The 20,808-nt window shown below is 40.1% G+C and overlaps 1 protein-coding gene across 1 annotated transcript in view; it reads right to left on the bottom strand.

The window, feature by feature from the left end:
- Positions 1 to 14,640, bottom strand: part of LOC130683214 (protein Hook homolog 1-like) — a 67,559-nt gene extending 52,919 nt beyond the window's left edge. Inside the window, exons 1-5 of the mRNA XM_057499459.1 lie at positions 14,636 to 14,640; positions 13,332 to 13,492; positions 10,593 to 10,660; positions 1,763 to 1,825; positions 792 to 875 (exon numbers count right to left, since the gene is read on the bottom strand). Coding sequence (XP_057355442.1) covers positions 792 to 875; positions 1,763 to 1,825; positions 10,593 to 10,660; positions 13,332 to 13,492; positions 14,636 to 14,640 — 381 coding nt within the window. The remainder of the gene's footprint in view (positions 1 to 791; positions 876 to 1,762; positions 1,826 to 10,592; positions 10,661 to 13,331; positions 13,493 to 14,635) is intronic.
- Between the last annotated feature and the right edge of the window lie 6,168 nt (positions 14,641 to 20,808).

Genomic DNA, 20,808 nt, shown 5'->3' with positions numbered 1-20,808 from the left:
CCTATTTAATTTTAAGACTTATTTTGTAACTTTTTCATTTGCATTTTCATATAACAATAATAACAGCAATATACGCAAATGCGTACATAGCACTTATGTGCAGGCCTTGCTCTAAGTGCTTAATATAAAATAACCAGTTTAATCTTCAGAATACTCCGGAGATAACTAAAGTACAGAGAAATTAAGTAATCTGCCTGAGAATATACAACCAGCTAGTAACATGGTCAGGTCCTGAATATGGGTGGCCTGGTTTGATAATCTATTCCATTAACCGTTAATTATTATCCCTCATGTTAAGTTTATTTTGATAACATGTATGATGTACACATTAGCACAAGAATTATATACACATCTTCATACACATGTACATGTTAGCAAACAAACTTGGTATTTGCATTTATTGGGAGTCAGGCACTTCTAAATATTTCTATAAATAACCTCACTTAATTTTTATACCCTATGAAGTAGATATTTTAATTACATTAAAATATAATTTAATATTTTAAATTATAGTTTTTAATTATAAAAGAAAAATTAAGGCTTCATCTAAATATAGTTGAAATTCGAAAAGTAGAATTATTTCTCAAAGAAGTAGGTAAGCCAGCAATTTTCAACTCTAAGAGAAAAATAACTATAAATGCTTGGATATTCAAGCCTATAACAAATATTTTTAATGGTCCATCCATGAAATGAAACCCAGCCTCCAAAACACTTTGCCAATTAATTCACTAAAATAACACCTTTGTAAACTAAAGAGGAAATTTTTCTCAGATTAGGTTTCTTTTCAGCACCTGCATATCTAATTCTTGACATCTTTGCCTCAGTTCTTCTTTCTCTGCTAGTGCGTCCTGAAGTTCTTCCAAGGCCCTCTTAAGCTGAAATATAAAATGCCCTCATTCTTAGTAAATCGTGTTTTGACACAAACTGAAAACTAGATTTTTATCACAATACATATATACACTGATAATTGGAATTCTTTTAAAAATTTACCTATTAATAAGTCTTAATTTATTGTTTATGATTAATACATAGTCTCATTAGCATTTTAAGCTTAAACCCTACAGGAATAAAATTTTATGTAAATCTTTGGGAAATATACAAGCAAAAGAGTATTAGAAGATGCACTATTTAATCTCATCACAGAAAAAATTTAGAAAGAACATGTTTTAGAAGAGCATTTATAGAAAAAAATTTAATTTGAAATACTTGAAATTACTAGTGACACTCATGAAGTACAGACATCCAAAAATTAAACAGGAAAGTACTAGATGCATTTACCTTTCCTCTTACCCTTTCCCCTACAACCCAGATTGGGGTATACATAGGAGGACAGTGCCTTTTCCTCCATGCAAAACAGTCATGTAACAGAACCAGGGAAAGGAGCCTTGAGTAAAGGCCTCTGAGCTGTTTCTTCACTATCAGGAGAGAGAATAGTAACTGTGACAAAACTTATCTTATTAGAGAAATTAGAACTTAGCAGAAATTTTTAAATTGTCTATTCTTTAATTGTGTATCCATCTAAATAGTTTACATACATTAAGTGTCAGAAGGAAGTTCCATTAACATGATCAGAAAAAACTGGGTTACTACTTACATTCACGAAGAATGAATAATAACATTCAATTGAGATACTATGGCAGAACAAATGGTCTAAATTTCATTAAGGAAAATATTCTTGTATATGTTTTCCTATGTAGGCCTTATGACAATGACAGTAATTGGCAATGTTTTTAACATTTTCCTCACATACTGAAATACTCACCTGTTGCTCTAATTCTCCAACAGCATCGTTTGTAGGAGAGTTTAGTATTTCTTTACTCATCAACTAGGAAATTAAAATAGTAAAATTAAGTACAATAAAATGATGTTTATGAAGTAAAACTAGGTTTGACAGTACAATAACATGATTTATATATTTTTCCTTGCCTTAATTTGATGCTCCTTAGACGATTGTTCAAATAAAAATTCTTTAGAGGTCTAAGCTAAATAACACAATATTCAAGCATTATCTTAGTGAGGGTATAATAAGGAAAGTGTGCTGAAATATGTAGATATATTTAAAATAATTGTGTACTGAAAAACTACAATCCAAGTTCTAAAAGATGAATTACTAAAAAAAATTGGACATGTTAATAAAAACGTATGTCTATAATATAAATTAATATTTTTAAAATATAGCCTTTAAATGAGTGATATGGCAAAATTCCAAATTTGAGAAGTCATTTTTGAAGTAGGCATTATAATTGTATGAAAAAAGAACAGGACCCTGTCAAATAACTTTTTGCACTCAAAAGGCAGACTTGTTTAGGGGTAGTGATGTTTGGAATTCAAACCAGCAATGCACAATCAGCATATGCCAATGGCTGAGGTCCCATATGCTGCCTCCCTCTAAATCAAAGCCCTTCCAAACTGTTTGTCCTTACTAATCTCTCCCTCAGGTTTCCTCTGCACTCAACTTCATGGCAACCTTTTAGCCTGATTTTAAGAATCATCATACACCACATGAATTTTGAATCCTTGTGGTCAAATTTAGATAACTAGATTGGTTTCAATCCAGGCTACCTAGCTCCAAAACCTAAGTGTCGTTATATTTGCTAACAGTTCTAATATTCTGAAAATACATATGAGTTATACACACAAATACACACAATCAGTCTTCAAGGAAGATTTCTCTAATTGGTAAAAGAGAAAAGAAAAATTTCCATCTAGACTAAGATTGTTTATCCTGCTTAGCTGAAGGTATTTAAAGAAACATGACAATTGAAAGGAAAGGAGCAACACACAGCAGCAATTCACCGGAGAATTCTGCTTTATTAGGGAAAGGTGCTGGGTTATATAGGAAGGGGCATGAGCTGATTGAGGTGTCACTTCTACGGGGCTGGTGGCTATTGGCTAGGGGCTGGGATTAGCGGGGCGAGGGGTGATTGGGCTTCAGGTGGCGCCGGCGGGAACCGAGGACCCGGAAGAGAAGCAGTAAGTTCGCCATCTTATGAGTGGGGGCCCTTCATTCCCCCCTTTCTCCTCTATGGGGTTGTGGACATTGCTTTCTCTCTGACTGCTTCCTGCTGAATGGGGGCGAAGAAGGGAGTGAGGGCTTGAGGACTGGGAGGAAAGGGTTGATAGGACTCCCCACAGTAAGGACCAGTAGATGTGGACTTCTTCAGGTTGGAAATCAATGAAGGTTCCCTGTAACCATACGTCGAGGACTTGTTGATTCTAATGGTGCCAAGAGGATACGGGTGCCAGAAGCCAGGTGTCTTCGGCCATTGTTTCCAGGAACAGTTTCCATAGGAGAGAGGGGTCCATATCAGCGTGTGGTGAGGAGGTTACATGAGGGTGAGGGATCTTCTGTGGCTAAAAGCTGGTAGTTCCTGAGTAAAAGCTGGTTGAAAGTTTGATTAGAGATTTTACCAACTTGGGATTTGATAAACTTTACTATACAAGGTAAGAAGAGACAGGCGAGAAGAATGATTATTATAGGGCCTGCAATAGGCCACAGCCAGGTGAGGAAGGGGTTTGTTAGTATTGAAGAGAATGGGTTGGAATTGGAAGCAGAGTGGAGGCTGGAGGCAAGGTCGGTGAGTTTGGTAATGTCAGTTTCTACAATGCCGGATTCGTTGATGTAATAGCAGCACTCCTCTCGAAGGAAGACGCAGGTGCCGCCCTTTTCAGCTGTAAGCAGATCTAAGGCTCACTGGTTTTGAAGGGTGACCTTAGCTAGCGAAGTGACCTGTCTTTGGAGAGAGGCCAGGGAATCGGCAGTGGATGTCAGGGCTCCCTCAAGTTTGGTGTTGAGATCTCTAATTGCCCATAGAGAGTGACCCAAGGCTCCTCCTGAAAACCCTGCCCCAATGGCTGAGGTGGTCAAAGAGATACCGACCATGATGGGAAGGAAAGCAGCCCTTTTTGTGCACGAGGGCAACGGAGGTTGGAGCTCAAGGAATTCTGCCATGCTGTAAAGTGTAAGCTGTGGGATTAGGGTGATGAGAATGCAGGGTATATTGGAGTTGGGAGGCAGTGAGTTGAAAAGACTGCCATTACACCAAAAGAAGTGACCTGGTTGCATAAAAGTCTGAGAGCCGGAGGTAGGGGTGTAGATAGAGAGACAGTGAAGTGCACTGGAGGGGGGAGGGGTTGGGCCTACACAGTGGTGGATGGTGAGATTATCTGCATATTCTGGTTCCCATAGGGGTATGTCTGCCAGGGGCCAGAAGGGTTGTCCTTCTGCATGGAAGGAGAAGTTGGAAATATTAAGGGGCACGGCGGCCAGAAGTGGGCGCTGTAGTGATGCACACAAGAAACAATTGGTGGTGTTGAGGGTGTGGTTGAGAAAGATGGTGGTGTCTTGAATGACCTGTAACCAAGAGTAGGAGCAGGGGTAAGAAGATGAAGAGGCGCCTTCAAGAGTTTGGACAATGACTTTTTCGGAATGTCCGATGTCTGATGCAACTTGAGAGATCTGGGAATGAGAGGGAACATACTCTCGAGAGTTATGAAGGGTACCGTGGGGGGTCGAGGACCCCCCATAGTAAACTGAGGCTGTGACTCCGGTGGCCCATCGAGAGTTCCAGGGATCTGGGATTAATAAGGAGAATGAGCTGTTGGGATATTTTATGAAATGGTTGGAGGAGTAATACTGTGAGTACCGGGAGTTACCCATGTAGTAAATGGTGCAAGACCTGTAGGGACATCCCCTGTAGGTGTCTGGCCATCGCCTGCAATAGGCTTGTCTTTGGTCATAGAGGAAGCAGAGGTAGGGAGAATAAAGGTAGCTGCTAGTGAACACTTCGGTGGAGGGAGGAAAGTGGGGGTATAAAGGCTCGGAGCAGCCTTTCAGAGGGGAGTCTGATGTGGCAATGAGGGCAGTAATTTTTGTTTGATGCTGTGTGTAAGTCTGTCTGACTTTGAATTGCCATACAAAGGAGGCTGGGGTGGCGGGGAAGACAATAGGAATGAGGAAAAAAGCGAGAGAGAGCGAGGGAGCAGTAAAGGAGGAAAAAGTCATGATTCGGGCATGGATGGCAAAGGGGGTGAACGGGATTTTGGAGGAAAGAGGACAGTAAGGTCAGGAGTGTGGAGGGAGGGAGAGTCTGTAAACTTTTGTAGGTTAAGAGATCCTTTAGGTGATGTGGGGGCAGAATGGTAAGGGGTGCCTCAAATGTCAGTTTATGAGCTTCCTTCTGCAAGAGCTGTCCAGCGGCTAATGCCCATAGGCAGGGGGCCCATCCCTGAAATGTGGGGTCTAATTGCTTGGAAAGATAAGCTACTGCGGCAAAGGATTGGCCATAATGTTGGCCTAGGACTCCTAGAGCTTGACTGGACCTCTCATGAATGTATAATGAGAAGGGCTTCGACAAATCAGGAAGATGGAGAGCTGGGGCTTCCACAAGGGCTTGACGGAGCTTAATGAAGGAGTGTTGGGGTGAGGAGGATAATGGTTCTTCAGGGGGGCCCTTGCTGAGGTCGTATAGGGGTCTTGCCAACAGGGAGAAGTTAGGGATCCACGCTCTAAAATACCCAGCCAGGCCTAGAAAGGAAAGGATTTCTGTCTTGGTTTTGGGAATGGGCAGGTCAGAGAGGAGCTGTTTTCTGTAAAAAATCTTGGGAGGAGGGGTCCAGAGAGATAGAAAAAATGCGTCCTTGAGATCTAGGACTGAGAAGTGGGAGGCCAAGGCAGGGATCTGCGATAAAAGGGTGTATGGATTTGGGACTATGGGATGGATAGGGATGATGGCCATGTTGATGAGACTAAGGTCTTGGATGATGCGGAAAGATCCGTTGGTTTTTTTAACAGCTAATATGGGGGTATTAAACAGGGAATGAGTGGGTCTGAGGTAATTTTTGTTTAAAAGATCTTGAATGATGGGTTGGAGGCCTATGAGGGCTGAAGTGGTTAGGGGGTATTGGGCCTGACAGATATACTGAGAGGGGTCACATAATTTGATAGAGGCAGGAGGACATAGAGCCACGGAGGGGCTTGTAATGTCCCAAACTTTGGGATTTACAGGGTGTATGAGGGCGGAACTGGAGCTTTCATTGGGTAGAGGGGAGTCATCGGCTATGAGGGCCATCAGAAAGGGAGTACTGGGGGCTGTGGGAGTGGATACAGTTATGGAAACATGGAGGAGAGAAAGGATGTCCCGTCCAGTAAAGGGATGGGACACTGGGGCATAACCAGGAAGGAGTGGGAGAAAGGTATGGGATTGTCTTGGATTGTGCATAAAAGGGGGGGTTTTAATGGGAAAATCTGTTTACCTCCTACCCCGACTATAGGAGTAATGGCAGGCATGGTAGGGCCCCAGTATTCTCGCAAGACTGAGAAGGTGGCTCCTGTATCTAGGAGGAAGGAGATGGGGCGACCGTCTACTATTAGAGTAACCCTGGGCTTCTGTTTGGTGATGGAAATGGTCGGGTGAGAAGCCCCCAGGCCCCATCAATCTTCTTCTGCCAGCCCCACTACGGTGGGCTTAGGATGGGGGTTGTTCGTCCAGCCTCCCCTTTGGGTGGCTGGGCAATCAGACCCCCAGTGGCCCTTTTTGTGGCATCTGGGGAATGGGGTGGTAGGAGATCTGGGGGAGGGGCATGCCCTTGACCAATGTCCTTCTTGTCTGCACTTGAAACAAGCTCCTGGGGGGCTTGTTTGTAGAAGGGCGCCCAGGTTGTGGTTTTATCAGCTGGGCCAACATTTGGAAATTGGCCTGATCAGCCTTTTGTTTACGGCCTTCTTTCTCCTCCTCCCGGTTATGGAAGACTTTAAAGGCCACTGTTAGGATCTCAGTCTGTGGGGTAGCGGGGCCCTGTTCTAACTTTTTGAGTTTAGCTTTAATGTCGGGGTAGCTTTGAGTCAGGAAGTATGTCATAAGGACATGTCTCCCGTCAGGCGTTTCTGGGTCTAGGCTGGTAACTGTAATAGGGCTTGGGTGAGTCTGTCTAAGAACTCGCAGGGAGTTTCCTCCCTCCTTTGAATTATGTCTTGGAGCTTTTGAAAATTGACTACTTTACGAGCTGCGTTTTTCAGACCTGCTAATAAGCAGCAGGTGAAGATATCTCGAGAGAGGAGACACACAGCGGTGGGGGACTGAAGGGTTCTGGCTCAGTCTGTGGGGGAGAAACAGGTGATGGGGTCAAAGACGGAGGAGGCTCCTGGGACTTAGTTAGAGGGGGGCTGAAAGGCTCAGGCTTGATCTGCATGGGGTTGAGGTGGGGGAGGAGATGGTGGTGGAGGAAGGGGGAGGGGCTGTTGTAGGAGAGGAGGGGGAAGGGAGTGAACGGGAGGCTTCTGCGGGGGAGATGGCTTGCGGGCTAGGAGAACTTGGGGGGAGGCAGGGGGAGGAGGAGGAGGCGGCGGCAAGGGGGGCGGGAGGAGGAGGCGGAAAGCTTCGGTATAGGGAATCTCCTTCCAGTTTTTCAGGCGCTGGCAGAAGTTAAAGAGATCGCGAGTGATGTTAGGATCAAGAGTTCCCCCTGCGGGCCATTGGTTGTGATTGTCTAGGGGGCATGTCGGCCAATCTTGGGAGCAGTGTTTATGGAGAAGTTTTGGTTTTATATCAGGCATCAGGGAGAGGGTGGCTAGATGGTTGAGCAGGCATTCAAGAGGTGAACTTTCAGGGAGGGATGAGGAGGCTCCCATGGCTAAAGGACAGAGAAGGAGACAAACAGGAGAAGACGAACGGAGGTCCTCGGACTGGGAGCAGACCGCAAGGAGACAAAGGGTGTCCCCGATGATCCTTGGTGGTCTGCGGAAACTCGTATACGAGTCGGTTTCTTAGGAAGTGTGGGTCGTCACCCAGACTTCTCTAAGGAGGCAGAGTGCCGGAGTCCGAGGTACCTAGTACTAGGAGTTTTCAGCGGAAGGAATGGAAGGGGGGGGGAGGGAGCATTCTCATCCACAAAGGAGTCACCTCGTTTATGGCTTTTGGAGGGGGGCCTGAGGGTCCGCCGCATCCGTGAAGGCCTGAGGCGGGGAGAGTTCCCTCCTCGTCCCCGAGCATCAGGGCCTTGCCGGACGATCACGGTCAATGGCGCTGCGATAGCTCGGGGAAGAGCGGCCCTTTCTGGGGGAAAACTTACCCAAAGGCCAGAGAGGAGTGGTGAGTGTGATGAGCCAGCACCAGAAAAAGAGGACGAGGGCAAGCTGCGGCTGGTGTCGGGGGGAAGACGGGGCCCAGTTGGGGTGTCCCGTCTCCCGGGTTTCAGCACCAATGAAAGGAAGGGAGCGACACACAGCAGCAATTCACCGGAGAATTCCGCTTTATTAGGGAAAGGTGCTGGGTTATATAGGAAGGGGCATGAGCTGATTGAGGTGTCACTTCTATGGGGCTGGTAGCTATTGGCTAGGTGCTGGGATTAGGGCGGCGAGGGGTGATTGGGCTTCAGGTGGCACCGGCGGGAACCGAGGACCCAGAAGAGAAGCAGGAAGTTCGCCATCTTATGGGTGGGAGCCCTTCAACAATAATAATTTATCTTTTAAAATGCAGAAGTACTGAGATTCAAGATGGCAGCATGAGAGGTGAGGCAGAGAACTCCTCCCAAAATCACATATAATACGAAAATATAGTTAATACAACTAATCCTAAAAGAGCAACAGGAAAGAAGGCTGCGCCAGACTGCATACACCTGGAGAACAGAGCAGACCTCACCAAACGGTTAAGTACCAAAGCCTTGATGGGCAGAGCCCAAGCCCTTCCCTCACCCCAGCTCACCAGCAGGAGGAAGAGAAGCGGAGTGGGGACTGGATGGAAGCCTAGGACAGCTGAAAACCCACCCAGCCCTAGAGATCTGCGATGGGAGCACAAACCTACATTGTGTGGTGCTCTGGAGGCTGGTGGGTTTGGAAAGCTAAGAAAGGTGTAATATTTGGACAGACTGAGATTCCAGCCATTTGTGAAGGACAGGGATCCACATCTGGCCGCTCTGGGACAAAGGAAAGGCAGGTGGTCTGAGAGGCTTCCTAGCAGTGAGAGGGCTGCTGAAGGGGTGGGTTTGCACAGAGCTTGCTGCACAGGAAAAGGGACAGGAGGACGAGGTTGTCTGGGCACACTCTGCCCAGCAGGGCGGGAACTTTCAGGAGCTTCAGGTGCTCCATGTCCTTAGCTGGCTACTTAGCTCCAAGGCCCCCCACTGTGATACACAGCCTGCTGAGCCCTCCTCCTGGCCTGCCAGCACCGGCTGGCAAACCCACAGTCCCTGCCCTGGAGTCAGGCCAGCCAGCCGGAAGCCCCGCCTACAGCAGTTACAGACACAAAGCACAGAGGCTTACACCTGTGTGCTTGGCCCACTGGATCTGACAGTGGAGACAGGCACTGTAGCCAGGATGCAGGAAACAGCTGTTCCCTCCCTCCAGGCACCAACGCCGCTTCCCCAAGATCCCCAACATCGCTCTGGGGGCTGAGCAGCTCCAGAGACTAGAGTTTCTGGGCACTGGAGGGTCCCACATAGAAATATGAAATGTCAAAGGAAACTGGTTCAAACAAAAATCTCAGAAACACCAGAAAAAGGGCCAAATGAAACTGAACTCACTAATCTTCCTGAAAGAGAGTTCAAAATAAACATCATAAACATGCTCATGGAGGTACAGAAATATTCAAGAACTCAGGGATGAATTTAGGATGGAGATTCAATCATCAAGAAATTCCATATCTGAAAAAATTACCTTGAACTTCCTGGTAATTATCATATATGTACATTTCATGATTTGAAAGCTTTATCGTTACAGAAAATTCTTAGTATTAGACATCCCATTTTCCAAATAATAAGAATGGATTCCCATGAGGAGGGATGGTACAGTCAATACTGAGAGAAGCACAGAGCTGCCTGCATTTTAAAACTATTAAGGGAGAAAATATACAAAATGTTTGGGTTACTTTTGATTTCACAATATTCACTGTTCAAATATATGGAACAGTCATCAAGTTGTGTCATTGAAGAAAAAAGAAAGAAGTGTATCATGGAAATAGCCTCAATCTCAACCTCTGCTTCTGGCTCCATATTATGATGTCACCCCAGTGACTAGGCTTTGGATTCAGCCCCCTGTCATCTCAGTTTCAGAGAAAAACCATGGAATGGAAAGTGGGGGTGGGGGTAGGAGGAATGACACCATTTTGCCTCCCATAGTACAGGACTCACAAAAAGGCTTTTCCTCAGACTTGGCTCACATGCCAAATCTCGTGGATGTTCCCTAGTGGCTGTCTAGGCCCTCTCTGAAGGATGTTGAGATTGTACCTGGGCCTAAGCAGAAAGAGGGTTGGAGCCTATTAGCAACAGAGGCCAGTACTCCAAAACAAGAGGGTATCAGTTCACGTGCAGGAATTTTCCAGCTTGCAATCACTATGTTGACACCAATACAATATACTTCAATAAAAATATATATCAAGAACAGCAACAAAAAAATGCAGAGGTACAAAAATTGAATTTAAAGTTCTTTTAAGAGACTTAAAAAAAAAGGTGGCTGGAGACACTAGATAAAGGTAAGTAAACCTTTTGCAAATGGTAGGTTAATACAAACAGAAAGATACACAAGCGTAAAATTTATGTAGAAATTTATGTCCTTTGGTTTAGAATCTGTATACATTGGTGAACACAATATAACTTACCTCTTGAATAGCAGTCATGACCACATGTTGCACAGATTCTTCCAGGGTCATTATAGTTTGAATATGTTCTATGATTTAAGAAAAAATCAGATCTGAAAAAATAATCTCTTCATCCATAGTACTTTAGCCATTCAACTAACAGTATAAAAATGTATTTATCACACTAATTCTTTAGGCAAATACATTATTTATCCACAAGAGGTAGGTCCACTGAAATCAAATAAGTAGAGTTGGAAATCGTCATATAAATATTTTTAAGTGTCTTATTTTTCCTGAACAAGAAAGCCTTTAATTTTCTTATAAGAAAGAGAAAGAAAAAATTGCAATGAATTTTAAAACAATTATGACAATTTCTTCCCTCTTATTAAATATTCAATATTATGGGGATGAATTTATATGCATTAAATGAACTCCTAAAATCTTAAGGCCAAGAAGTTTCATTTTGTCACCTATTCAGTTCATTTCAGGAACGCTTTCAAAAAAGGGACTTACACAGCCTCCTGTAACACCTGCTTAACATTCACCAAGTCTCACCTCAAGGACAGCCTTATGTTACCACAAACACACCTGCAGTAATTAAGTTAGTTCTGTCCTAATAAGAAGTGAGGAGCCATGAGAAAAAGTCCTTCATATATTTGCAGATTTAAATCCACTTCAACTGTTTCTCAGCTAAAATATTTTCCAGGAATTTTGAGGACTTATTTTCTAATATGTTTATTGTTTTAACAATTCTTCTGGAAAACTCCTAAAAGTTCTCTAAAGCTTTCTTTTTTTGTGAAGCCAAGAACTACACAAAGATTCTGGTAGATGCGGGATGCACCTGACCACCAAGTGCCACGCAGTGGAGAAGGGGAAGAACTATCTGGAGAAAGCACGGGCACCGGATGATTTCCTTTACCCGGACTTTCTAGATAATGGAATGTTTCAGGTTTGCTGAAACCTTCATAAAAAAATCTCTTTCCCCACCAAGACAGACATACTACTGTTAACCAAACTATTCCATTCTTTCAAGATTGAGATTATTACAGTATCTTGGAGTCATTTTGAAAATTCTCACTTCAAAGTATAAAGGTTATGAAATCTGTTTTACATTGTGAATGTGTTTTGTTTTTAAATTTTAAGTAAAATTACTCACTTTTTAAAAAATTACCTGCTCACTGGTAAAAATTGGTAACTCATGTACCTCCAAAAATAAATCCAATTAGATAATCCTGTTCTTAATAATAACAATGAAAAATATTTTGTATTTACTACTTGCTAAACTTTTATTTATGCATCCAGGAATTCAATTTCCTTTTAAAAATCTGAGGATAAAATTGCTAAGTAATGTTTACAACTTAACTATGAAAGTACCACATGTATCAAAATGCATAGTAGGCAACAAAATCATCACATACAGGAAAATTATGGCTTAAAATGACAATTGTAGTTTAAAGAGGAAAGGACTGATCGATTTACAACAAAAATATTCATAAGAAATGAGATAAAAAGTAACAGATATTAAACAGTACAAATAAAATCAAATCAAAGACAAAAGTTGGTTCTTTGAAAAAGACTATTAATACTGACGAACATGCTAAAATTAGGCCAAAAAAAAAGATGTTATAGCCAATAATTGAAATAGAAACAAAGCATTAATCAACTTAAAAAAGGATCGCAGTGAGGGACAATAAATTGCTAGATTTATAAATGAATTATTATGTGTTAACTTGTAATTAAACATTTATGTACGTTTTAACATTACATGAGCAAATGTTTCTTATTTTAATGAAAAATCCAACATATAGATCTTTGACATTATTTGTAAGAAATAAAGACCTATGGAGAAGTACTGACTTGCCCTAGAAGAAAACAGCCAGTTAATGATCTAGATGAACTAATATCAAAGATTTCTGATACCTGATCCCTGTCCTTTTTTATTGATAAACAATTGGTATCATGCATTTTTTTTCTTCCTCCTGAATTTATCCCAACTCATATGCTCTCTTCACTAGTTAGATAATACTGAATGTGTATTCTAATGTCCTGGTTTAAAGTATTTTATATTTTATAAACTTAAGCACCCAACAATCTCTTTTAAAGGTGATGTACTAAAGACCAAGTTTGGATGAATCATGCAAAACACATCACCATCAAAAATCTCATCACCCAAACTAGTGCAAGCCCCTAATGGAATTAAATCTTGCTCTGTTCAGTTCATTTTTTTATTTACTATATGCAATTAAAAAATGACGTTTTTGCACTGAGCAGGATATGGATCACTGTGTTTGGATATAACAATATAATATTCTACTCCATGTATAGCATCAAAATTCTTATCTGGAGGACATACTGGACAGGCAGAATATCACTTAAGAAGCTGTGGTTATAATTTTGCAGCTACATATTTATTTATGGAAATCTGAATCAACCTAATGTTCTATCTTACATGTGTAACAGATAATCTATCAGATGAATAAGTACAACTTTGCTGAGTATCCATTAAGTCCTGAGAACTGAATATATTAAACTAATTAAACTAAAATATATTTAATTAAGCCACTGAATATGAATCTCAGAATTCAGGTGCAAATAAGATCCTCAGCATTTAATGTCAGAGCTGGGCTACAATTCAGATCTTAGGGCTTATATTTCAAGGGTGCTTTCTGCCAAGCTGTAATAGTAAATTTTTATGCATTCAATAGCAATATAAGTTTTTTCTAGAAAGTCAGTATCCTCAAATGATTGAAATTCACTTACCTTGCTTCTTTTCACAGTTGACTGCACAACCTAAAATAAGCTGGAGCAACCTCCCAAGCTCCACAGAATCGGAACATTCAGTTATTTGGTTTAAATCAGGAATAAGTTCTTCAGAAATCTGCTGCCCGAAAACTGCAGTATTAAGACAATAAATCTGATCACTAATTTATGTAGGCTACAAAGAATTTACTACACTTAATTATTATAAGAAAAATAAATTATAAATAGGTTCATGATGCGTCTCAGATAAATTATGGATAAATTCATAATTATTGACTAAAGCTAACAAAGTTCAAGCAATGTCCCAAAATGTTGGGTAACCAGGCAAAATTAACTAAAGTAGTTTTATACCAAATATCCTTTGATCACACTGCCAGAGGGATTGTTTAATTTGAGAATCCCCTGGTCTGATCTATTATGACAAAACTTGTGCCTTTCCATTGAAACATAAGCATATTTATATTAAGCCAAAGGATATTCATATTTTGGTGTATGACTGATTGACAAGAGAACCACAATATAAATCATCACATATTTACAAATACATAATGAATCGAATGAATTCTTTTTGTAGCTTATTAAGTTTTCTTGGCATTAAACAAAAAGCTTCAAAATGAGTTTTATGCATTAATGAATTGAAAATTTTCAGTCTGAAGTTTATTTGGAAGAAATTACAAGTTCAATTATGTGACAAATCTAAAAATTAAAAACAAACTCAAGGCAACACTAAACCACAATCTCCCAAACATAACTTTCTTGAATAACATGAACTTTTTTATATCAAATAATCCGAATAAAGAATTTGGTATAATGCTGAATAAGGGGGGAAAAAACTACCTGAGTAATGTACTTATCTAAAGTGACTTTAACACTACTTCCATTTTGCATTTTTTTCCAAATTCACTTGCACAAGTGTAAGTTCACAGTATGTCTTTGCTGTTATTACACTGGGAAAAAATGTCAAAATAATGCTTTGAATAGGAAATAACCTCTATTTTTAATTATAAAGTCTACTTGATGGCACTACATAAAATCAAATCATATAAAGATGAAGGCACTTCTATTTGAGAAAAAATATCAATTTAAAGTATCAGTATAGAAAAACATTATTTTACAAATCAGTGTATTAAGCTTGTTTATCTTCACATAATTTGAATGTTCTAAAAATGACAAGAAACAACGGTGCATTCCAATTATAAATTATAGTCTGGTAAATGTTATAAATAAAAAGTCACATCATTTTTCAGTGTCAATAATTATCACACAGTATTTTGTACTTAAGCAAAGTCAGATGTTTTCCATACCTCATTATAATAACTCATAATTCCTTGAAGTACTTTCTTTAAATTATTAGCCTATTGGGGAAAAAGAATAAGACTTAAGTAATTTCATAATAACAATGAAAGAAATGTATGCCAACGTGAAAGACAATAAAAACTCCCCCAATAAAAATGACAAAAACGTTAGTTTTACAGATACAACTATATGATGTATTTTTTTTATAGTTATTTTTTATTGAAGGGTAGTTGACGCACAGTATTACATTACATTAGTTTCAAGTGTACAACACAGTGATAAAACATTTATATACATAATTCTAGGTTCCAGCTATCACCCTACCAAGCTGTTACAATATCTTGACTATATTCCTTATGCTATACATTACATCCCGGTAACTTATTTATTTTACCATTGGAAGTCTGTCCTTTTTTTTGTGTGTGTGTGAGGGTATCTCTCATATTTATTGATCAAATGGTTGTTAATGACAATAAAATTCTGTATAGGGGAGTCAATGCTCAATGCACAATCATTAATCCACCCCAAGCCAAATTTTCGTCAGTCTCCAATCATCTGAGGCATAACAAACAAGTTCCTACATGGGGAACGAATTCTTACATAATGAATAAGTTACATAGTGAACAGTAGTATAAGGGCAGTCATCACAGAAACTTTCGGTTTTGCTCATGCATTATGAACTATAAACAGTCAGTTCAAATATGAATACACATTTGGTTTTTATACTTGATTTATATGTGGATACCACATTTCTCTCTTTATTATTATTATTTTTAATAAAATGCTGAAGTGGTAGGTAGATACAAGATAAAGGTAGAAAACATAGTTTAGTGTTGTAAGAGAGCAAATGTAGATGATCAAGTGTGTGCCTGTAGACTATGTGTTAATCCAAGCTAGACCAGGGCAATAAAACATCTACGTATGCAGAAGATTTCTCTCAGAAAGGGGGGGTGAGGATCTAAGCCTCACCTCTGTTGATCCCCAATTTCTCACCTGATGTTCCCCCTGCGACTGTGCCTGTCTTAGGTTGTTCCTCCCTTGAGGAATCTTACCCGTCTCTGGCTAACCAGTCATCTTCCGGGGCCATACAGGGAAATGTAAAGTTGGTAAGTGAGAGAGAAGCCTTATTGTTTGAAATGGTTAGCTTTTTACTTCTTTGCATATTTATGCCATGTAGCTTCTATGCCCAGCATTTGTCTTGAGGTATCTTTACCACTTGGAAGAATTATGATACTCGGTAAATTTGATATGAGGCACGAATTCTATTTAAGGGTTGTAATTAGGAAGGAAGAAGAAAAGCTACAGAAGTAGCAGGCGGAAGAAAACATGGGAAGATTGGTTATTTCTTTGACATATCTTCTTGTAGAGTAACTTCAGCATGTATAGGTTTTAAGCTAATACTGAAATTGCGCACACACATTAACATAATAGCAGTATAGTTACATAACCAAAGCATATCTGTAAATACCAGCCATCTCCAGTGAAATCAAGAAAACCAGTTAGGCACCTTAGGCATTTGTGAAAACTTATCTATGATATGGTGGATATTGTCCAACAGAACTTGAACAGTCTGAGAAAAATCCGACAAATTAAAAGAACCCACTCCTGGGGAATGTTCACATCCCTTATGTTCTTTTAACAGTAAATAGTCTGTAGTTGTAAGATTTTGGAGCGCTACAATTTGCACTTCTAATAATTCTTGTTTGAGTTCCAACAGTATAGATCCAGCCAAATTTGTTGTTTTACTGTATGCACAGGCCAGCTTAGATATCTCCTTCCTCATTCCCATGACAAGTCCAGGAACTGGTGGGATGAGTGCATCTACAGCTGTAGCAGTGCGTGGATCTTTGTTGGGGTTTTTTGATGATCATCTTCTGGCATGAGTCTTCCAGAGAGTGCTGATGTTGGAAGTTCTCTTTCATATCGTATCTTAGTTCATCTTCACGGTAGCCCAATTAGGCTTTGATCCTCTGTATAAACACAAACAGACCCTTTGCCTACACTTTTATATGCCCTTTATACCCTTGTGTAGAACTCATTGGAGGTTACCACACAGGAACAGCCATTTTGTTTTGTTTTGTTTTGTTTTGTTTTGTTTTGTTTTTGGTATCACTAATCTACACTTATATGACGAATATTATGTTTACTAGGCTCTCCCCTATACCAGGTCTCCCCTATAAACCCCTTTACAGTCACTGTCCATCAGCATAGCAAAATGTTGTAGAATCACTACTTGCCTTCTCTGTGTTGTACAGCCCTCCCTTTTCTCCTACCCCCCAATGCATGTTAATCTTAATAACCCCCTACTTCTCCCCCCCACTTATCCCTCCCTACCCACCCAACTTCCCCAGTCCCTTTCCCTTTGGTACCTGTAAGTCCATTCTTGAGTTCTGTGATTCTGGTGCTGTTTTGTTCCTTCAGTTTTTCCTTTTTTCTTATATTCCACAGATAAGTGAAATCATTTGTTATTTCTCTTTCTCCGCTTGGCTTGTTTCACTGAGCATAATACCCTCCAGCTCCATCCATGTTGCTGCAAATGATTGGATTTGCCCTTTTCTTATGGCTGAGTAGTATTCCATTGTGTATATGAACCACATCTTCTTTATCCATTCATCTTTCAATGGACATTTAGGTTGCTTTCAATTCTTGGCTATTGTAAATAGTGCTGCGATAAACATAGGGGTGCACTGATCTTTCTCATACTTGATTGCTGCATTCTTAGGGTAAATTCCTAGGAGTGCAATTCCTGGGTCAAATGGTAAGTCTGTTTTGAGCATTTCGATGTACCTCCATACTGCTTTCCACAATGGTTGAACTAACTTACATTCCCACCAGCAGTGTAGGAGGGTTCCCCTTTCTCCACAGCCTCGCCAACATTTGTTGTTGTTTGTCTTTTGGATGGCTGCCATCCTTACTGGTGGGAGGTGATACCTCATTGTAGTTTTAATTTGCATTTCTCTGATAATAAGCGATGTGGAGCATCTTTTCATGTGTCTGTTGGCCATCTGTATTTCTTTTTTGGAGAACTGTCTGTTCAGTTCCTCTGCCCATTTTTTAATTGGGTTATTTGTTTTTTGTTTGTTGAGGCGTGTGAGCTCTTTATATATTCTGGACGTCAAGTCTTTATCGGATGTGTCATTTTCAAATATATTCTCCCATTCTGTAGGGATCCTTTTTGTTCTATTGATGGTGTCTTTTGCTGTACAGAAGCTTTTCAGCTTAATATAGTCCCACTTACTCATTTTTGCTGTTGTTTTCCTTGCCCGGGGAGATATGTTCAAGAAGAGGTCACTCATGTTTATGTCTAAGAGGTTTTTGCCTATGTTTTCTTCCAAGAGTTTAATGGTTTCATGGCTTACATTCAGGTCTTTGATCCATTTGGAGTTTACTTTTGTATATGGGGTTAGACAATGGTCCAGTTTCATTCTCCTACATATAGCTGTCCAGTTTTGCCAGCGCCACCTGTTGAAGAGACTGTCATTTCGCCATTGTATGTCCGTGTCTCCTTTTTCAAATATTAATTGACCGTTTATCAGGGTTAATGTCTGGATTCTCTAGTCTGTTCCATTGGTCTGTGGCTCTGCTCTTGTTCCAGTACCAAATTGTCTTGATTACTATGGCTTTATAGTAGAGCTTGAAGTTGGGGAGTGAGATCCCCCCTACTTTATTCTTCTTTCTCAGGATTGCTTTGGCTATTCAGGGTCTTTGGTGTTTCCATATGAATTTTTGAATTATTTGTTCCAGTTCATTGAAGAATGTTGCTGGTAGTTTCATAGGGATTGCATCCAATCTGTATATTGCTTTGGGCAGGATGGCCATTTTAACGATATTAATTCTTCCTAGCCACGAGCATGGGATGAGTTTCCATCTGTTAGTGTCCCCTTTAATTTCTCTTAAGAGTGACTTGTAGTTTTCAGAGTATAAGTCTTTAACTTCTTTGGTTAGGTTTATTCCTAGGTATTTTATCTCTTTTGATGCTATTGTGAATGGAGTTGTTTTCCTGATTTCTCTTACTGTTGGTTCATTGTTAGTGTATAGGAAAGACACTGATTTCTGTGTGTTGATTTTGTATCATGAAACTTTGCTGTATTCCGATATCAGTTCTAGTAGTTTTGGGGTGAAGTCTTTAGGGTTTTTTATGTACAGTACCATGTCATCTGCAAATAGTGACAGTTTAACTTCTTCTTTACCAATCTGGATTCCTTGTATTTCTTTGTTTTGTCTGATTGCCATGGCTAGGACCTCCAGTACTATGTTAAATAACAGTGGAGAGAGTGGGCATCCCTGTCTAGTTCCCGATCTCAGAGGTAATGCTTTCAGCTTCTCACTGTTCAATATAATGTTGATGGTAGATTTATCACAGATGGGCTTTATCATGTTGAGGTACTTGCCCTCTATTCCCATTTTGCTGAGAGTTTTTATCATGAATGGATGTTGAACTTTGTCAAATGCTTTTTCAGCATCTATGGAGATGATCATGTGGTTTTTGTCTCCCTTATGTTGATGTGTCGGATGATGTTGATGGCTTTCGAATGTTGTACCATCCTTGCATCTCTGGGATGAATCCCACTTGGTCATGGTGTATGATCCTTTTGATGTATTTTTGAATTCGGTTTGCTAATATGTTGTTGAGTATTTTTGCATCTACGTTCATCACGGATATTGGTCTGTAGTTTTCTTTTTTGGTGGGGTCTTTGCCTGGTTTTGGTATTAGGGTGATGTTAGCTTCATAGAATGAGTTTGGGAGTATCCCCTCCTCCTCTATTTTTTTGAAAACTTTAAGGAGAATGGGTATTATGTCTTCCCTGTATGTCTGATAAAATTCCGAGGTAAATCCATCTGGCCCGGGGGTTTTGTTCTTTGGTAGTTTTTTGATTACCGCTTCAATTTCGTTGCTGGTGATTGGTCTGTTTAGATTTTCTGTTTCTTCCTGGGTCAATCTTGGAAGGTTGTATTTTTCTAGGAAGTTGTCCATTTCTCCTAGGTTTCCCAGCTTGTTAGCATATAGGTTTTCATAGTATTCTCTAATAATTCTTTGTATTTCTGTTTGGTCCGTCGTGATTTTTCCTTTGTCATTTCTGATACTGTTGATTTGTGTTGACTCTCTTTTCTTCTTAATAAGTCTGGCTAGAGGCTTATCTATTTTGTTTATTTTCTCAAAGAACCAGCTCTTGGTTTCATTGATTTTTGCTATTGTTTTATTCTTCTCAATTTTATTAATTTCTTCTCTGATCTTTATTATGTCCCTCCTTCTGCTGACCTTAGGCCTCATCTGTTCTTCTTTTTCCAATTTCGATAATTGTGACATTAGACCATTCATTTGGGATTGCTCTTCCTTTTTTAAATATGCTTGGATTGCTATATACTTTCCTCTTAAGACTGCTTTTGCTGTGTCCCACAGAAGTTGGGGCTTAGTGTTCTTGTTGTCATTTGTTTCCATATATTGCTGGATCTCCATTTTGATTTGGTCATTGATCCTTTGATTATTTAGGAGCGTGTTGTTAAGCCTCCATGTGTTAGTGAGCCTCTTTGCTTTCTTTGTACAGTTTATTTCTAGTTTTATGCCTTTGTGGTCTGAAAAGTTGGTTGGTAGGATTTCAATTTTTTGGAATTTTCTGAGGCTCTTTTTGTGGCCTAGTATGTGGTCTATTCTGGAGAATGTTCCATGTGCACTTGAGAAGAATATATACCCGTTGCTTTTGGATGTAGAGTTCTGTAGATGTCTATTAGGTCTGTCTGCTCTACTGTGTTGTTTAGTGCTTCCGTGTCCTTACTTAATTTCTGCCCGGTGAATCTATCCTTTGGGGTGAGTGGTGTGTTGAACTCTCCTAGAATGAATGCATTGCAGTCTATATCCCCCTTTAGTTCTGTTAGTATTTGTTTCACATATGCTGGTGCTCCTGTGTTGTGTGCATATATATTTAGAATGGTTATATCCTCTTGTTGGACTGAGCCCTTTATCATTATGTAGAGTCCTTCTTTATCTCTTGTTATTTTCTTTGTTTTGAAGTCTATTTTGTCTGATATTAGTACTGCAACCCCTGCTTTCTTCTCACTGATGTTTGCTTGAAATATGTTTTTCCATCCCTTGACTTTTAGTCTGTACCTGTCTTTGGGTTTGAGGTGAGTTTCTTGTAAGCAGCATATAGATGGGTCTTGCTTTTTTATCCATTCTGTTACT

Source organism: Manis pentadactyla, chromosome 4, assembly GCF_030020395.1.
Source record: "Manis pentadactyla isolate mManPen7 chromosome 4, mManPen7.hap1, whole genome shotgun sequence".
NCBI classification, from domain to species: Eukaryota; Metazoa; Chordata; class Mammalia; order Pholidota; family Manidae; genus Manis; species Manis pentadactyla.
This window is presented reverse-complemented; position numbering and strand designations above follow the sequence as displayed.